General features: G+C 36.5%; 2 protein-coding genes and 1 long non-coding RNA gene across 6 annotated transcripts in view; 2 read left to right on the top strand and 1 right to left on the bottom strand.

Annotated features, from left to right (window-relative positions):
- Window positions 1–17,426, bottom strand: part of rangap1a (RAN GTPase activating protein 1a) — a 321,818-nt gene extending 304,392 nt beyond the window's left edge. For 2 of the 3 annotated variants that reach the window (XM_052551056.1, XM_052551055.1), the window contains exons 1-16: window positions 17,292–17,426; window positions 16,653–16,775; window positions 16,442–16,569; window positions 15,850–15,909; window positions 15,529–15,708; window positions 15,287–15,421; window positions 14,176–14,334; window positions 13,908–14,021; window positions 13,705–13,804; window positions 12,544–12,628; window positions 12,271–12,424; window positions 12,048–12,164; window positions 11,190–11,295; window positions 11,022–11,110; window positions 10,322–10,443; window positions 10,136–10,233 (exon numbers count right to left, since the gene is read on the bottom strand). In XM_052551056.1, coding sequence (XP_052407016.1) covers window positions 10,152–10,233; window positions 10,322–10,443; window positions 11,022–11,110; window positions 11,190–11,295; window positions 12,048–12,164; window positions 12,271–12,424; window positions 12,544–12,628; window positions 13,705–13,804; window positions 13,908–14,021; window positions 14,176–14,334; window positions 15,287–15,421; window positions 15,529–15,708; window positions 15,850–15,909; window positions 16,442–16,569; window positions 16,653–16,764 — 1,743 coding nt within the window. In that variant the 5' untranslated portion in view covers window positions 16,765–16,775; window positions 17,292–17,426 and the 3' untranslated portion in view covers window positions 10,136–10,151. Of the gene's footprint in view, window positions 1–10,071; window positions 10,234–10,321; window positions 10,444–11,021; window positions 11,111–11,189; window positions 11,296–12,047; window positions 12,165–12,270; window positions 12,425–12,543; window positions 12,629–13,704; window positions 13,805–13,907; window positions 14,022–14,175; window positions 14,335–15,286; window positions 15,422–15,528; window positions 15,709–15,849; window positions 15,910–16,441; window positions 16,570–16,652; window positions 16,776–17,291 lie in introns of those variants that run through there. The other variant, XM_052551054.1, reaches the window with a different exon arrangement.
- Window positions 1,683–9,755, top strand: LOC127952536 (tripartite motif-containing protein 16). Of its 2 annotated transcripts, XM_052551099.1 has the most exons (10): window positions 1,683–1,741; window positions 1,956–2,141; window positions 3,921–3,948; window positions 4,380–4,557; window positions 5,899–6,312; window positions 6,619–6,714; window positions 7,612–7,845; window positions 7,922–8,072; window positions 8,167–8,226; window positions 8,749–9,755. In XM_052551099.1, exons 4-10 carry the CDS (start codon window positions 4,384–4,386, stop codon window positions 9,279–9,281), a joined length of 1,662 nt encoding a protein of 553 aa, XP_052407059.1. In that variant the 5' UTR covers window positions 1,683–1,741; window positions 1,956–2,141; window positions 3,921–3,948; window positions 4,380–4,383; the 3' UTR covers window positions 9,282–9,755. The 2 variants fall into 2 exon arrangements, with proteins under 2 accessions (XP_052407059.1, XP_052407058.1); XM_052551098.1 differs by lacking the exon at window positions 3,921–3,948 and having other exon boundaries at window positions 1,685–1,741.
- LOC127952635 (uncharacterized) lies at window positions 15,289–16,324 on the top strand. The gene is made up of 2 exons (XR_008153002.1): window positions 15,289–15,433; window positions 15,494–16,324. It is a non-coding gene; the product is annotated as an uncharacterized LOC127952635 (long non-coding RNA).
- Window positions 17,427–19,615: the final 2,189 nt, after the last annotated feature.

The following is a 19,615-nucleotide window of genomic DNA, read 5'->3' as shown; positions in this document are numbered from 1 at the left end:
ATGAAAATAGTTTCTTTTTTTTAGTTGTGTGAAAAATTAGGAGAGCCGTAGAGTAGATCATATTATAAATTATAGAATATAGATTATATTAATCAAATGTTAGTCTACAATCTGTTTTGACAGCACTGAGCTCGTCCACGAGAGCGCGCACACGACCGTCTCACTGCAGAACTGGTTCAGAGTGGATTTATCTGCTTTACACTGGAGCTCATCTATTCCCTTTCTTTCAGAGTGTAAAACATTTTGTAAAATTGAGATTCGCTTTTACTATTATTTTATTAAATGACACATAAGTTGTGCTGTATGTCATCAATTTCCATTCTTATTTTCAGACAAAAACTTCATGCATCTGTCTGACATTACTTCGGTTAGGACTATTCTGATTTAAAGGGTAACTAAACCCCTGGTCAAGATCGAATCAATTGTTACTAGTATTATTAATACAGTAGTCATCATTTGAAGTGGATCAAAAAGTTGCTCAGTTGTCCTAAGAACGCTTTTTAGTTTTAGGTTTTATGACAACTTTTATGAAATGTTTGTTTTATGTTTCTGATTTAGCGAACTGACCATTTTTAAAAACCTTTTTTTCCCCCAAGAAATCATTTGTAAGTGTCAAGCATCTTTACTAACACAACTGTGGCATACTTTAACCTGTACAAGAGCAACCTTATTGATAACACACACAAGACTGTCCTACTTTTTACAGTTCATTTTCACCCCTATAAAATAAATGTTTCCCAAATTGTTAAAGAAACATGTTTGTGCACTGTGTTTAGGACATTATGTCTCTCAGCAAATTAGTTGCGACAGAATGTACACAGCGTTTAACCGTGTCTTTGTCTTAATATGGACAATCACAGACATCATCAAAACAGTACAGCGCCTCAGAGGAGAATAAAAGTGAACACAGGCGCCTCCCAGCGGCGAGGAAACACAGTACAGCAGAAAACCAGCGCCTCCTGCATAGACCTATTTATTTAGGCTTACAGTCAAGGAATCATTTCATTTATTTACTTATATATGCACAATACATCCAACTCAGATGATTTGATAGATTATTAGTTGATAGATGTAAAATTACATCTTACATGACCCATATTTGACATTTGTAACACAACAAGTAATATTATTTTGTCATGAATTTAAAGCTTTTAGAAAAAAAGACAGTAATTTGTTATTGTTTATAGGTAATAACACAATACATTACACAGTAAATAATGTATACCTTATACCTTTTCTTGCACAATCGAAAGCATTGTCTTTTGCATTTCACATAATTCACACTATCAAAAATAAAATATGCATGTGTTATTGATATTGCATCTAATGTGGTATTATTTACATGAGAATATCATGATCATATATCTCTTCAGGATGTGCCACTAAACATCACCCAGCATTGTACAGTTATTGATTTAACAGAGGTGGCAAAATGTGGTTTAGTCTGAAATAAACGAATAAAATATCAGAATCCAACTGTATACAGTAAACATAAATATTTACCTCAGTATACATCTTTATGCATTCTTTTTAAATGAACTGAACTATGGACTGATGACACCAATCAGACATGGATCGAAAGAAACCAATAAATCAATACATTCGTGCACGCGCATTTACACTCACAGCAGATAGCGGCAGAGAATGAAACTGAAAGTAAACACGCACCGCTAGGTCACGTGCACATTAGCAAGACTACCCTTGCAAACGAATAAGGAATTTGTCACATTTAATAAATACAGTAAGTAATCATTTATACTGCAGGGTGAGTGAACTTTTGAAAAGCTGAATTTTGTCATGGGATCATTATTCCTGCTACTCCAAAACATCGTATTTTTCTGCATGTTCATAATACGTAAAATTCACACCGGCGTTTTTTTTTACTCATGTGCTTTTTCAATATATATTATAATTGATATTGACACTGAGTAATGAACTTTGTAACTTTAATGTAGGTCAGGTGACTACACGAGCAGAGAGCGCGAGTTCACGCAGACGCAGAACGCGATGTTTTGGGATATTTTCTCCTGCTACAGGTGACTAAAAAGCAGGGACAGGTTTTAGACGTAACTGTGCCCTGGGGCAGAGTTAATAAGGCCTCCTCGTGTGAATTTCAGCTGGGTCCCTGTCTTCAGTTACCCGTGAGTACACACTGTTTGCTCTTTATCGAGAGGATCGTCACGTTCTGACGCTGTTTTGAGTGTTTGTCTCATTCTGAATGCGTTAGTTTCGGTTTTGTTGAAGGATCATTCTTCAGAGATGTCCACATTTGGTAGAGCAAGACGTCCTAATATGTATTTATTTTTCTAATATTTAAACTTAGACCACATTATTAGATTACCTTTTGACTTTATGGATATACTTAAATGAGAGCTTAATTTTGTTAATTATCTTTGTGTGTGTGTGTGTGTGTGTGTGTGTGTGTGCGTGTGTGTGTGTGTGTGTGTGTGCGTGTGTGTGTGTGTGTGCGTGTGTGTGTGCAGTTGTTTTTTATTTTTTATTTTTTATTTTTTACAAAATGTCTTCTGCAAGGTATCAAACCAGATGTTGTCAATCCTGGTATACTCGCTAAATTAAGTAGTTTAATCCATTTGTATTCTTTTGTATTCTTTTTGTATCTGCTTTTTTTATTTTATTTTTTTAAATAAAACTACATTTCGAATTTGCAAATAAATAAAATACGAATTATATTCGAATTTAAAATGCATAATTTTTACGTTTATTCAAAGCATAAGAAAATATGACTGAAAAAAAGTGCATATTTTTTAAAATAATGTTTATAAACCAATAATAATTAAGTAGCTTAAAGAACTATAAACAAAACAGCATCATGTGTGCATGCATAGTTTAATTCAAAGGGGTGAAAGACAATCACACAGAGTAAATTTTCATTTAAACATGAGATGCAGTAGGATGGGAAAAACCCACCATAAAGTCTCAAGATATGTTTTAGAAAAAAACTGAACCCACCTTTATTTTACATGTGCTTCTAAACATGCGGCTCTATTGTACGAGACACGAGTGCAATGATAATAGAAGATGTCCCTCTCTAGAAATTCGTGAAATAAGCGTTCTGTGTGAATGGCTTGGTTTCAGTTTTGATGTAAACAAGATCTTCTCCACATTCTCTTTTTTGCCGCAATATTTAGATTGAACATCTCAGCACTGCTGCATCTAGTTGCTTCAACTGTATATGTTAACAACAAACTTATAATGCAATGACACTTTATTATTGTCATCGCATCTCGTGCGCCACTGATAAAGGCCAAAGTATAATTTGACCATCCGCACAGAATCAGTACATTATGGAATGTTAGATGATATAAGATGATAACATTTTTATTATTTTATTATAACATTTAACATTATTACTATTTTATTCTTCGACGGCAGCCATTAAATGCGTTTGATTTTTAATCAAACACTTTTAGTTCTGCTCACTGTACACTTTTATTACACTGAAATCATATGTATTAAATGATTCGTATTACATCTAATGTGGGATTATTTAGATGCATAAACATATCAGGCTCCTTATCTTCATATAGCTATTTTCTGTAAATTTGGTTATTTCATCTTGACGTCTTGTGCTTCATGTGATGTATAAATATATCAGAAGATAAAATCATAATGTGCATTACGGAGTAAAACAAACACAAAACTTCAGGTGCAATAATATAAAATTTGTAGCATCTATATACAGTATCTACAAGGAAAGCACGTGCTTTTAGCTCGACTTATATGAACATGGACTTGTGCTCCCTGTAGTCACCTGATCTATAAAAGAAAGAGTTTGCACCTCTTCTCATCACGGATCAGTAGCCTAAAGCTTGACCGATGGATCATTTGTCCTTCATTAAACTGAAGAGGCAATCAAAAATCACCTAAATTGTGATTATTATGATTTTTTTCACATACAGGTATAAGATCAGACTCTGAAATCAACCGGTGAGTTCCCAGCTGTATTTGGCTCTATATTTAAGGGTTTCTTCTAGTTTTGGAGCTGTTTTAGAGGTTTTTAGAGGCTTTTTTGCTGACTTTAACACTGGCAAGAAAGCCCTGAGTGACCGCACATAACAGCTTTCTTGATTTCATAATTGCACTAAATGATTTAATCGCGATTTAATCAAGTTGCAATTTCATTTGTGTTGCCACATTTTAAATGGTACCACAGTCACAGCTTTTGTATCTTTTTTTTTTTTTTGACAGTGCATATACTGCAACACCTTCATAAAAATTAAAATAAATAAAAAAACACTCCAGTAACCTCACAGTAAGTCACACCCTACAGAAAACCCTGTTTCGCAAGAATGTACTGTGATCAGGAAGAAGGACGTGAACTGTTGAGCTGCATATAATCTCTGTCTGTGTTCATACAGTGAAATGGCAGAAGCCAGTATTTCAGTGGATCGGGAGCAGTTCATTTGTTCAGTGTGTCTGGATCTCCTGCAGGATCCAGTGACGGTTCCCTGTGGACACAATTACTGTAAGAAATGCATCACAGATGTCTGGGATTTCGATCAGAAGGGAATCCACAGATGTCCTTTATGCAAACCAGTGTTAATTTTGACACTAAATTTTAATTTAGTTTTAGTCTTAGTCTTTTGACTATAATTCTTTTTAGTTTTAGTCAAGTTTTAGTCATCTGATTTGTTTTAATTTTAGTCTTATTTTAGTCGACTAAAATTGCTTGGTATTTTAGTCGACTAAAATTGCTTGGTATTTTAGTCGACTAAAATAAGACTAAAATCAATAACAGATTTAATAGACAATTTTTTACAGCTGGTATAGGAAACAAACTTAACCAAAATATATAAAACACAAATTCAACTTTATTTCAACACAACTGTGTCTTTATTTCGATTCAAAAGCTTTTATGCAGCAACAAACACTGTCATGATAATGTAAACAATAACTAGCTGCCAATTGACCATCAATAAAAGAAAAATAACGTTAGGTCCAGGACCTTAAAGCTTACAGCTGAGCTGAACAATAAGTGCATACATTTAAAGTAAATATTTAATAAGTTGGCAGCTAGGTGGATAAAAAAAAGTAACAAGATTTTATAAGGTATTCATTTGTCTAACAATATTGTATGTTTTAAATACTACACTATTGCTAGATTAGTATGTATAATGATAGGATGTGAACATTCACGTTTCACATGACTAATATAGAAATATTTGTGATATTGTCAACAAGTAGAACATTATAAAATATACTAAACATTAGTATTAATCAAATGTATTTATCATAATATTACGTATTAGTATTGTGCTCTCATCTAACTTGAAGAAGGGGCTATTTTACAGTACTTTTCAGTTCGTAATATTTAATGCTACAACATCTACGCACTGCACTATTCCAATTTTGCTTAGCTCAATAAACAAAAGAACATCGTTGTGAAATTACATTTGAGAAAATGTCAAATTGGTTGTGTCCTTGCCATGAATGAGCGCTCCGCGTGCTTTACGCTTTGTTTTGTTTTGTTCGTCGTCAAACGTGAAGTGAGCTGTGGACATTTTGTCGCTCTTTTAGACATCACCTCTTCGAATGCCGTCTTCCCGGGAGCTCATTTAAAAACTGTAAACCTTCGCTTCACGTCTCAATAAGTCAGGCTCGGATTGGTTCTCTTCTCTCATGCAGTCTGTTCCGTTTTGCCGGTTATTTTGTTGATTCCTCGCATCTCTCCCGTCTGCTGATTTGATTTTCGTCACAGTCTATTTTCGTCTCGTCCTTTATTCGTTGACGATAATGTCAATCAATTTAGTCATAGTTTTAGTCTCCATCAGTGCCTTCTATTTTAGTTTTCGTTTCGTTTTCGTCCGCAAAAATATATTCGTGACGAAAATAATGACGAAAATATTTAGTCAACGAAATTAACACTGATGCAAACAGTCCTTCACACCACGACCTGGTTTAGGTAAGAACTTGGTGATCGCTGAGATGGTGGAGAAGCTGAAGAAGACGAGGAGCCAAGCTGCTGCTCCTGCTTCTGTTCACACTGGATCTGGAGATGTTCAGTGTGACTCCTGCACTGGGATTAAACAGAAAGCAGTGAAATCCTGTCTGGACTGTCGAAGCTCTTACTGTCAGAATCATCTTGATCAGCATGAGAGTCTCTTCAGAGGTAAAGGACACGATCTGATGGACGCCACTGGACGACTGCAGGACATGATGTGCTCTCGACATGGTAAAATACTGGAGATTTACTGCCGTACTGACCAGCGATGTATCTGTATGCTGTGTTTAGTGGACGAACACAGAAATCATGACACGGTATCAACTTCAGCAGCGAGGACAGAGAAACAGGTAATGGAAATCCCTTTGATCATATTCATGAACACTCAAAACATATTAACTAATGCAGTTCCTGAGTTATCAGCAGGAACATAAATTACCAAATGGTTGTGCCATCTGTTGCTTGGCTGTCTGTGTATTTGAGTAGTGGGAGATATTCGGGATCATCTCCAAAAGTTTGGGGGTTTTTGAGATTTATTGTCTTTACAGTGAAAAAGATGAAAGTCAGAACGAACACAGTGCTTTTTTAGGACAGAGTCTGGTGATTTAATGCATCCCGAGGAAAAGCTGAACCTAAAGTCTCTCTGTTACATGCAGAAACATTTGGGGGAGACGCAGATAAAACTTAACCAGAAAATCCAGAAGAAAGAGAAAGACATTCAGGAGCTGAAGGAAGCTGTGGCGTCTCATAAGGTCAGATCTGAAAAGAGCGAATGGAATAAATGCAAAGAAAGAAAACATATTAATTTATTCAGTCAAATGTTTGAAAGATGAAACAAGCATGAAAATGTAATTGTTGCACCACATATTATGAATATAACTGAATAAGGGAATGCAGATGTCTTCAGACCAGGACTTTTATCAAACATCCAAAGTTTGGGCCTTGCTTACCTTTCATACATTTATTCACAGACTAAATTATTCAAACTGTGTGTAAACACAATTACATTTTTATATAGTTTTAATAGCACAAATTGAATTATTATATAAAATGGTTAAAAAATGGCTGGGATGTCTGGGTGCAAAGGCACATTTCCCATCCTGAACACAAGATATCAGTAGTATGCAACCTCTTGAAAAGTTTAAAGTAAAGAACCATTTTATGATACATTCAGTGTTGCATTCGGAAGGGGTCATCCCTGAGCCCTAATCCCTTCAAAGGGTTAATCCTCCAGAGTGAGAGCTTTTGAAGGGATGAAGGGTGTAGGGGACCAAACAGATGTTTCTTGAAGTGTCCTTCTGCGTCATCATCACATGCCCACACAGAGGTGCCATCATCATGCAAAGAATCATGGGAGCCCCAAGTGTCCATCGGTTGTACCCTTCGAAATCCTTCATTCCAAAGGGGTCTTTAAAGTGGCCAGTTTTGAGCACTTTGGTTTGGAACGACCCTTAAATTTGTTTTCACTCAGAAGTGCCCTTCGGAGGGCGATATATCCCGTTTGTAACACACTGACAGTTGAGGGGAAAGTTGTTTGCATCCTCAGACAGGGAATAATCCATGATAACTTTATAAAACTGAAAGGAATGAAAATGAAGTAGTACATCAAATAACACTCTCACTGTATTGTGCTGTGTGTCCTGTAACAGCGCTCTGCACAGACAGCAGTGGAGGACAGTGAGAAGATCTTCACTGAGCTCGTCCGCTCCATTGAGAAACGTCGCTCGGAGGTGACGAAGATGATCAGAGATCAGGAAAGAGCTGCAGTGAGTCGAGCCGAAATCAAACTGGAGCGACTGGAGAAGGAGATCAATGAGCTGAAGAAGAGAGACGCTGAGCTGAAGCAGCTTTCACACACACAGGATCATGTTCATTTCCTCCAGGTAACAGAGATCTTCTCAAACACAGGACTGAGGACTTCAACAAGCTTTTGTGATAACACTGTGTTTGTGTCTGTAGAGTTTGTCATCTGCTTCAGTCTCTGGATCTACAGACGGATACAGTGTCAGTCCTCATCTGACATTCAGTGATGTAGTGAACTCTGTCTCTCAGTTTAGAGACAAACTGCAGCAGTTCTGCAGAGAGGAGACAGAACACATGACTGAAACCGGTAGATTTATATGCATTCATTCATACTTATTCATTAAATATGAATTTCCTCCAGACATGAGAATTAATCTGCAAATGTGTTTTGGTGTCTGTAGTGAAAGCCATCCAGGTCATCATTGCTCCTGAATATGAGACCAGAGAGGAGTTTCTACAATGTGAGTTCCTCTAAAAACACACACAAACACTGACAATCATTGACAGATATGTAATTAAACACAAGAGGTAGATACAGAGCCATAGCAGTTGGACAAGTCAGTTTAATCGTGTTAAAGCAGTACACAGCATGACTGAATTGGTGAGCCAGCTGCAATCGATCAAGCCTTCACATTAAACATAACATTAGAGGAGGAGATTGAAGCGTTTTATTACTGCTGCTAGTGTAACAGAGGCCAGAAAGACCTGTCCTGCTAAACCTCACTCCCCTGATCTCAAGAGGTGGACTAGCGACTGATGCTAAAGGCGTTATATCAAAGACTATAGATATACAAAGATAGTTTACTCATATTACTTATGAATGGGAGAAACTGCAACATGCAATATGGCAGAACTGCTCCGCCGTCTGAATAAAACAGCCAACCTTTTAGCGAGTAGGATTGATGAAAGCTTAATTTTAAATGCTTTCTGGAATAGCAGCTAATTTATTATTTACATGCAGATCATGTGTTTGTTTCTATCAGATTTCCATCCATTCGTGTTGGATTCGAACACAATATATCCAAGTCTCCATCTGTCCGAGGACAACACAGTGATCACTTCCTCCAGCTGTAATTACAGATATCCCAATCATCCCGACAGATTTGACTACTGGATAGAGGCCTTGTGTACAGAGAGTGTCGGTGGACGCTGTTACTGGGAGGTTGAGTACGGCGGTAATGAGGGCGTCCATATAGCAGTGGCATATAAGAGCATCAAGAGGAAGGGGCAGGGGGGTGACAGTCGATTTGGATATAATGATCAGTCCTGGAGACTGTACTGCTGTAACTCCAGTTGCTCATTCAGACACAATACCATTCGGACTGTGCTCCCTGTGGTGTCCAGCCGTAAAATAGGAGTGTATGTGGATCACAGCGCAGGAACTCTGTCGTTTTTAAGCATCGCTGACACAATAAATCTCATCCACAGAGTCCAGACCACATTCACTCAGCCGCTGTATCCTGGGATTGGATTACAAAATAACACCACAGTGAAACTGTGTCGTCTAAATGTGTAAATGATATCGCCATATCACATCGAAGCATTGTGAAACAGGAAATGAGATGTAGCTTATTTTCAAATGATTTAACCACAAATACACTATTGTGATAAGAGTTTTAGCAAATTAACAGTTTTAGCAAATGAATAAAAATATATTTGTTATGTATGAGGAGAAACTGCTAATCAAAACTGTGAGTTGTCTTTTGTTGGAATCTGTTGAAACTTTGATTACTTTTTGGGAAATGAATGGTGAAGTCTTGTTTTTCCCATGGCTGATATTTCTATGCGTTCTCTTGTATTTCTCTGTTGGATTTCCATGTTTTTACCCTGAACCGTCTCTCTCATTTCTGGACTGTTTGCTGCCTGCCCCGACTCTCAGCCTGTTATTTGACTCTGCCTTTTGCCTCGACTCTGATTACCCTGTCTGCTGGTGATTTACCCTGCCTGTACTACTTTGAAACCTTTTAATAAAGCTGCACATGAATCCTCACTCCATTGACCCTTCGTTACAACATGACAAATAATGTCTGAAGCACAAACATTCAGATATATTGCAGAGGAATCACAGAAGCTGCATCTGAAGTTTAATGCAATGCATGAATGCTTTAACCTGCAGTTACAAATGCATAAATTATGTTTTGATATTGACTGTTATTTGAAATGATTTTAAAAATATATAAAAATCACATTTGTTGTTTTTGCAACAAAAAAAATGCCACCGTTTTCCACACTTTCCCCTGTTTAAGACTGATTTTATGAATCTGGATGTTGGCTTAGATGGAAAATGAACTAGGCAGGAAGTCAGGTGAGTTTTCAAGACATGTTATGACAGTTTAATATTGAAAATCAGCTGCAAGTCTTAAGCACGCGTGTGTTTCTGAAATGTTCAGCTCTCCAGTGTGAGTTTCTGCAGGGTGGATTGCAGGCGATCTCGAGCACTGCTGCACGGCTCCAGAGACTTATTCGGCCTGTGTATAAAATAATCAAACACACCCAATGATGTTATTAAAACAAAAAAAAATTAATGAACGCAAACACTTCTGTTTGTTGGATTACCTGGCCATGAAAGCGTTCAGCACAGTGATGTGTTCTCGAGGGAAGTAACTCTGTTTCACTGCATGCTCCAAACACTGTAGATGTCCTGGGACGACTTTCACCGGCTTCAGCTTGTCTTCACTCTACACAGAGAGAGAGAGAGAGAGAGATGAACATCAAAACACACTTTCCACCATCAGGTCCACCAGTTCTTCTGATGGGGAGTAATGAAACCAACTGCATTATTATTAGGACGCGAGCTTTCAAACTTGGTTCAGGGTGAAATGAAATGAGAGAAAAAAATAATAATTTGACTGATATCACATGGACTGTTTTACCAATGTATTTACTATGTTTCTGGACCTGGGAACATGTCAGTTGCGTTGTTGTCTAGAGAGCTCTCAGATTTCATAAAAAATATCTTTATTTGTGCTCCGAAGATGAACAAAGGTCTAACGTGTTTGGAACGACAGAATCTTCATTTTGGGGTGAACTAACACTTTAAATGTCACATACTACAAAAATGAAAATTTTTAAACATGCTGATAAAATTTTTTAGAGAACATGGCATGATTTAGCCACAGTAAGAGTACTGAAATGACATAAAACAAACATGAAATGGCATTCATAGCCTATTTTGGTTACAAGATATTTCCAAGTGAAAAGAACTTGTACATGTAAAATCCCCTAGCTCAGTTTTAAATGCACTACACATTTGTACCTTCAACAGCCCGAGCATCACCAGCAACGAGGACATGAAACTCAAGGCCTGGAAGGAGGGTGTGAGGAAGGCTTTACTCAGCACTGCGTCTGAAACACAGACACACGAGAATCAGACTCAGACACGTCTCAGATCGTCCAGCAGACGTCTGACGGAGCTTCATCTCACCGATGCTCTCCAGCACGGCTGACTTCACATCTGCGTCGTCTTCCTTATACACACACGAGATCTTCAGGAACGCTTCCACCGTCTTACTCACGTCCGACACGTCCACCTGCAGAAAAACACACAGACGCTCAGCACTGGGACTGTCGCAAGGAGTAACTAGCTACATGTAACACAATTACGTATTTTAATTACAAAATAACTGTGAAAAAATGAGTCAATGAATTACGGTTACTTTTGAAAGTGTGAACGATTGCTAAAAGGGGTAATATTCAGGGTTTCTGCAGGTTTAATGAAGGTAAAGTTAAGATTTTTTTTTTATAGAGACTAGCTAAGTAACATGATTTGTGCTGGCCTTAAATCACCCTTCCACAAATCCAGACCAGAAAGTCTTTAATTCATCATTCGATTCGCGCATATTGAGCATCAGTATTTTTGTCTCGTTTTCCAACAAATATCTAAACATTCCTAAATCAACAGACATTTACTGGAGTTGCAAATTTAGCATACGAAGTCTTGTTTTCTGAGGAATTGAGCAACAAACAAGAACAAATACCTGTCAATTATTTTTTCTTTGAATTATACACTCACTTCATTTTGATCAGAGTTCATTTTGCATCTCAAGTAAATGTATCTTGATTTAAGGAGGTTTAGATTTTTTTATATTGGAAAAAAAGACAAATACTAAGGAAGATATTGATATTTTTGCAACAATGAATGCCACAAGTTTGTGAATATAAAGCTTTATGCTCTAATTTAATACCTTTTCAGGCCTTAAACAGAGTTAAAACTTGTTAAGAGCTACGTAAACCCTGAAATTAATCTAAGAGATAGTAAAAGTCACAAGCTGAACAGACGGACCTGTTGCTGGATGAGGAAGCTTCTCTTTGCACCGAGTCGCAGGAGTTTGTCTGGAGACGGAAAGCTCAGGAACGAGGAGACGTCTGGAGTACGAGGCGCTGAAGGCGGCGTTGAGAACTAAGTAAACAGACACACATTTATTTAGTTCTCACTTGTGTTGTCAGTTTTGTAATGTTGATTTGAATTGTGCTTCAAACGGGAAGAATTTACGGTTTGATCAAACCTGGTTTAATTCACTATTTTCTTCCTCTCCTTCTCCCTCCTCCTCTTCCTCTTCTTCCTCCACGTCTTCATCATCATCATCATCATCATCATCATCATCGTCGTCATCGTCCTCCTCCTCATCGTCATCTTCCTCAGGTTCTCCCTCGTCATCACTGTGAAATGAGAAGGAATTCATACGAAATCATGTGAGAAACGAAAGCTCGTTCTAATCCTCGTTCTGAACTGTTATGAAGGTCACAATGTAGTTTTTAGTTTGGGGTGTGTTTGATACCTCAGAGAGCCCAGTTTGTCTGCCATGTTCATCTTCTCCATCACATCTCGCAGTTTATCACAGCCGTCTTCACCGAAACTGTTACCTAAAGACAAACACAACCAAATGGATGATGTGGATGTTGCTGCAATGTGTATTATTTTTATTTATTTTGTTTATTACACAGGTTGACGTCCGTGACGTTATTTTAGCAATATTTGTATACTAATATAATTTGTATTCAACTTTTTTAGTTTTAATATATTATAATATCAAAAATATAAAATTTATTAATATTTTGAAACTTTTATTTTTATGTTTTCAATTGCAGTAACTGTAGAAAATGTCTTAGTAATTTTGTTGTGCTTGTCTTTTTATTAGCTTTTTATATTACTCTTTGGATTTAGTTTACCCTTTATTTCAATTTAAGTGTTTATTGATTTATTTCCAATTAATAATTTTAGTGTTTCAACTTAAAACTTTCAATTTTCATTTTAAATAATTCATCAAATATTTATTTCTTCTTTATTTCAATTACCAAAAATAGTTTTATTTGTCGTAGTTTACGATTAACCAGTCTTACCATTGATATAGAGTTTTGTCTATACTTGGAATTAAAATTATACTTTAAAATTTTATTAAACTTAGTTGATATATATATATATATATATATATATATATACACACACACACATTTTTTTTTCAACTTTAATAAATGTTTCAAATTTTTGCTATGTTTATTTATTTCATTTTCAGTTATTTTAGTACGTCTAGTTAAACTAAATAAAGCTTTTTTAATATTACAATGAACATTTATTTTATTTGAATTAAATTTTTTTTTTAAATTTAATTAACTATATTAACCCACAATTATTTTTTTAATCACTATTAGTGTATTTTAACATATTTAAACAGTGTTATGTTTTAGATTATTATAGCTATGTGTTAACTTTCCAAGCAAATAGACAAATACACATGCCTGACATTATGTTTAATCTTAATTACATTTTAAATGTCTTTGAAGAGACTAATTGCAGATTTGTAACCTGTTCATCACTATATTTTTTAGAACCAAAATTGACTTAACCAGGGCGTCATTAACTATCACTGACTGTTCAGACGTTTGCCGATAATTACTGAAAATTCTGTGATTTTCTTTTCTTTTTTTTCATGTGTTTGTACCATTCAGGTCAAGTTTTTCAAACTGATCTTTATGCTGTACGGATCGAGCCACTTCCAACGCAGCTTCCTCTGTGATTTCCCCAAAAGACAGATTCAGCTCCTGGTGAGAGAGAGACGATCATGTGATTTAACCTTTTTCATGTCACCAGTTAAAGCTCTTTCTCCAAAACTACATAGCACAGATATTGAGCACCTATAACTACCTTTAGTATCGGCAGTCCTTCTTTCAGGGTCTCTGCTATGGCACTGGCTCCTTCAGACCGAACAAGACAGTCACCAAAATTTATCACCTGCACATTGCGCAGGTGTTTCAATGCCTAACAAACAAACAAACAAACAAACAAACATCTTTGAAATGAAGGAAAGAAGCATCAGTTTTCATACACTAATCAATTATGGGCTAGTTTTTATTTTCGGGCAGTTTTTATTTTACACTCTTTAATAATTCCACAGATCTGTTTTCCAGTGTACCTCTGCCATGGCGATCGCTCCTCTCTTGGTGAAAGTGTTGTCGTTGAGGTTCAGGACACGCAGTTGTGGGTTGTGCTGCATTGCTGTGGCTAAAGCTGTGACTCCTGGGTGATTGATCCCATTCTGGGGCATGTGCACTTCCTCTAGACTGCCAATCAACTGAGAAGATAAAGCCAATAGATCAATGGAGAAGATAAACCAATGGAAGAATGGTGACGTTAAACCACTGGACCAATGGAGAAGATAAACTAATGGACCAATGGAGAAGATAAACCAATGGACCAATGGAGAAGATAAACCAATGGACAAATGGAGAAGATAAACCAATGGGATAATGGGGAAGATATAAACAATGGACCAATGGAGAAGATAAACCAATGAGATAATGGGGAAGATATAAACAATGGACCAATGGAGAAGATAAACCAATGGAGAAGATAAACCAATGGACCCAATGGAGAAGATAAACCAATGGACCAATGGAGAAGATAAACCAATGGATCAATGGAGAAGACAAACCAATGGACCAATGGAGAAGTTAAAACAATGAATCAATGGAGAAGATAAACCAATGGACCAATGGATAAGATGAAGCAATTGGCCCATTGCTTTATTTTCTCCATTGGTCCATTGGTGTTGGTCTATTGCTTTATCTCCTACACTGGAGGACATATATCAATGAGCCACTGGACCAATACCTGTGCACCAATTGAGAGAATAAAGCAATGGACCAATGGACTTTGAAGTAATGAGTAATGGAGAAGACAACATCATGGACCAAAACTAGGACTGGGAAAATAAATCAAGAAATGATTCTGCATCGATTTTCAGAAATTACATGACTCTTCAGCACTCTTCTTCATGAGCATTTGAGTGTGCGGATCAAAACTTGATTAGAGCACCATCTGCTGTTAAACTCCAAGCTCTGAGGCAATGAATAACACCAAAGAATTAATCAGCTGAAGGAAACTAAACAACATCTACAATGGATCTAATGACAAAGGTCAGCAATCAGGTATATTTTAAGTACTAAATTTATGAAAATTAAGAAAATAACCATTATTATTCTGAAAGATTGTAGTTCAGGGTCATTTCTCATATGGTTAAGCACCTGGAAAGCCTGCGCCAGCGCTGTAGCTCCATCGTTCTCCAGTCTGTTCCTGCCAGCGATGAACACCTTCAGCTGCAAGGGGGCACCAAGTGCACTCGACTCCTTATGACACACCGTCAGAGCTGCCGCCAGGATCTAGAGCAGCAGGTAACACCGAATTTCCAGAAAAAATAAATGGCAATATGAAAGTGACGCCCACTTTTTCAGGACATGATGACATCAGTATCATAAACCCCGCCCACCTTTCCTCCTCCGATGCCCATTCCACAGTTGTTCAGACGCAGTTCCTGCAGTGTGTGGCAGGCGGTGCTCTTGAGCAGCTTCTCAATCCCTTTGACACCATCAGGTCCGAAAGCGTTATCACTCAGATCCAGAACCTTCAGCCGAGCTCCAGCCATGATTAACGCATCGCCCAGAGAATTCTGTGGAGGCAACGTTTACAAGCATTAAACAGACTGTTATAGTCACGACTACTAACTACGAGCACACTGGGTTTGATAAAGACTTTATTAAAAGTCTTTGCTCTAAAAATGTCGAATTAAATCATGACGTGTCCATCTTACCAACGCTGGAGGAATCTCAGCTCGCAGGCGGCCCGTAAACATGTCGCTCCAGTGGCAGCACTAACTCGAGAGAAAATCAACAGTTAAAGGAGAAGGTTTTTATTTGTTTCTAAATTTTACATCACTATATAATATCGTGTTTCACATACATTATTATTAGCAGAATATTATCATCTAAATGTGGTTTCTTGATCTTGGCAGCCAATAATTCAATGCACAAAACACACTATAGTGATTTCCTAAGCAGATATGGTGATGCGAATACATAAAATATCTAATAAATAATGTCTTAATTATAGAAAATGACAGATACATTTGTGGAAAAATATTGTATTGTTTGTGTTGACACAATGTCTGTGACATCAACAACTGAATACATGTAATTTGTCTTCTCATGCCTTTTAAAAGTTAATAAGCTGTTTCATTTTTCTGTCATTACGATGCATGACTTGGTGCATTAAATTACATGATTTAGCATTGTTTTTTTTCTGCTGCCTTTAATCTTTTCAGTTTGTTATCCTTCAGTTGAGAACTCCTGTTTTAAACGATGCTTAGGATTTGGGAATAAGTCCAGATGATCTGGCACATGCACCTGCAGGTCGCTCTTCTTCTCCAGGGCTTTAGCGATGGTTTGCGCTGCCTCCACGCCGATGGTGTTTCCCTCCAGTCTGAGCGCACGCAGACCGTCAAACTCCTCAATCTCCTTCACCATCTTCTCCACTGCACACAACACAGCATTACTTATGTTATACTTTCAGAAACATGCATTGACATGCTTAATTCAAAGATCACCGGCAGCTCACCAGACTGAGCGTTGTCCAGTTTAAGGCCTTGTCCTTTATAACTGAGCTCGCTCTCATCGACTTGAGTTTTGGCCAATGAGTTGGCGAGATTTTCCACATCATCTGATGCCATCTTGACACCAACTGAAGAAAATACACATAAACACACGAGTTTATAACTTGATTGCATCGACCAAGAAAGTTCTTGTGAATCATAAAGATAACATTTGACACATTAGAATCAAACCCACTTCATTACTACAAATAATTTGTATATTATATTAATATGATAACATTCTCATGTATTTTAATAGTTTACTATTATTAACCATGTAAATTAGCTATTAAATATATGTTATTCATATTAATTAAACTTCACTGATAAATTCATACCACGTAAACCTACTTTGCATGTTAAAAAGTTAAATATATTCATAATAGTGTAACCACTGTTGTTCACCCTTAAAGTGATGCGTGTATGTTTACAATTTACATAAATGTATATGTGTCTATCTCTATACGAACATGTGTTTTCAGATACACGCTGACGCATGATCAGCACGCAAAACACGACTCAAGTGACGCAGTCTATTTAAAGCTAGTATATCGACACTCATTTCCGGAACAAACTTAGCATATAAATACCCAGTTTGTACTTACAGGTGTTGTTTAATATGATTTTGTTGGTGCAGATGTACTGTACTCCGTTTCTTCCTCCCGCTCGTTCCGATGACGTAGTGGTGTACACACGCAAGGGTTCATGGGATTTGTAGTTCGTATATTATTTTGTTTAGCATGGACTCTTTTTGGCTTTTAAAATGACCACATACAAGTCATAAAGACACAATTTATGGATTTTGTGTTGTTGTTTTGTTTAGGATCATACATTGGACTAATTAATCATATGGATTTACTTAACTCTGATTATTAGTAATTTGAAAGAGAGAGGCGTTATGTTTTTTATGAGGTCTATGATATTTTTGCTGGCGGGCCACTGTCACGTGACAAGTGTTACTTTACTCATCGCTGGTCAGGATGGACCAATCACAGTTATTCGTCGATTACTGGGCAACGATTACTTAAACATCGTTTTATAGTGTTATGGTGTTTTACTTTGTATCCCAGTTATCCGTTCTATAAATGAACATGCTCAAAATAATATGCCTTCTACACTATAGACGTTTCCAATAATGCGAATAAAAAACGTTGTGAGATTGTGGTCAGATATAATTGTCTATGATGATATCATAATTAATGTTTTAACGATGTGTGAGCTGACATTTTTGAATTTGTCCCTCACTTTGCTTTCACTGCGTGACGTATGCAGTTGTATGCCCCTAAAATTCAAGATACACAGGTGTTATTTCTCCAATGAACTTTTGTCTTATTTTATTTATATCCTGTGATGTAAGTTGTAATCACAATATCACACCAGTAAGCGTGCTTTTCCCCCAAGTATCAGCAGGGTTGCAAAAGTGATTTATACAACAGATCGATAAATAATAGCAAACAATGTGAATTAAATTTTAGTTACAATGTTGTCATTATTGTTTGTTTTTGCTTTATTTTGCCAATTAAAATTATACAGGAGCAGTGTTGAGGTAACGCATACGTAATTGGATTAGTTTTTTTTTTTTTTCAAGTAGCAAGTAAAGTAACGCATTACCTTTTCATTTACAAGAAAATATCTGTTACCTTTTCAAAAAAGTAACGCCACTTTGTTTTTCCATTTATTGACTGACAAGTCTCAGCTCCTCATATTGGCAGAAATCTGAAGTACAGAGTAGTTGTGTGCACTGTGTGAACATTATGTAGTTCTAATCTAGATTAAATGTGAATGTGCTTTAATTCATCCCACTCACACACACACACACACACACACACACACACACACACACACACACAAAACGATTTAGTATTCATCAAAATAAATTAAAACGTGAAATGCAAACTCATAATATGACACAAACCTGCACTAATTATTAGTTATTATATAATAATTATAATAATAATTATCTAATTCCATTTTATTAACTAATGTCTTTGAAGCTGACTTTCGTTGATCCAGTTCAACCATAATAATAAGCAGAAATGACTTTAGATAAACTAAATGTTGTGTTTCACTGTTTTGTTTTTTTATTGCTGAAGAGTGCTGAACCTTCTTCTCCTGTGTTCTACTCTACAGACGTCAATTTACTTTTCCTTCAGCCTGAGGTATATTCATTAAACTTTTTGGTCTGAAAGGGCATTTATATATGCTATAAATATAACTTCTCATATTAAATACAATCAAGCCCTGCTCATATTTAAAAAGTAACGCAAAAATACTTTCCATAAAAAGTAACTAAGTAACGTAATGAGTTTATTTTTTAGGGAATAACACAATATTGTAATGCATTACTTTCCCCAACAGGGAGTGTATGGAAACCTAGATGCCAACCTGCATATGGCATGCATATGCATAATTTATACTAACATTTGTAAGCTCCTTATTGTATCTTGTGTCAAACAGTGACAAATCAACGTATCACCTACAGAGGATGGGAACAGATGTGAGTACCAATGTTTGTTTCTCAGGCTGGTCCTTAATATTCATAATGCTTTGCCCATGATGAATACAAGTAATACAAAGACGCAATTACAGAATAAAACTTCTAAATAAATTAAACCAACTTACAAACCAAAGGCATCCTTCTTCAATCTAATCAGAAATCTATGCTCTGTTATACGTCAGTAAATGTGTCCTGTTTTTAAATAATCAAAATGATTAGTGTTTGCTTTGATAATAACAATATTCAGAATGTTACATAGCTTCTTAGGTTCTTTCTAGGTCAAAGTTCAGAGTAGTAAATACACACTGTGATTTTCACTCATCCTTGAAACACTTTCATTTTTAAAATGTGATTAATTTTTCCACTCAGCTAATTTACACAGCTGACAGCTGACCGCAAAACCTTCAAACTTATATAACTCAGTATAGCAGC

Source organism: Carassius gibelio, chromosome B3, assembly GCF_023724105.1.
Source record: "Carassius gibelio isolate Cgi1373 ecotype wild population from Czech Republic chromosome B3, carGib1.2-hapl.c, whole genome shotgun sequence".
NCBI classification, from domain to species: domain Eukaryota; kingdom Metazoa; phylum Chordata; class Actinopteri; order Cypriniformes; family Cyprinidae; genus Carassius; species Carassius gibelio.
Note: the sequence above shows the minus strand (reverse complement) of the source record. Positions and strands in the feature narration are given on the sequence as shown.

Bases quoted from the DNA above. Each gene is read 5' to 3' on its own strand.
- LOC127952536 (XM_052551099.1), top strand. From the start codon at position 4,384: ATGGCAGAAGCCAGTATTTCAGTGGATCGGGAGCAGTTCATTTGTTCA. The intron at 4,558-5,898 runs GTGTTAATTTTG...TGATGCAAACAG, and splicing joins GATGTCCTTTATGCAAACCA to TCCTTCACACCACGACCTGG. The intron at 6,313-6,618 runs GTAATGGAAATC...TGTTACATGCAG, and splicing joins CAGCGAGGACAGAGAAACAG to AAACATTTGGGGGAGACGCA.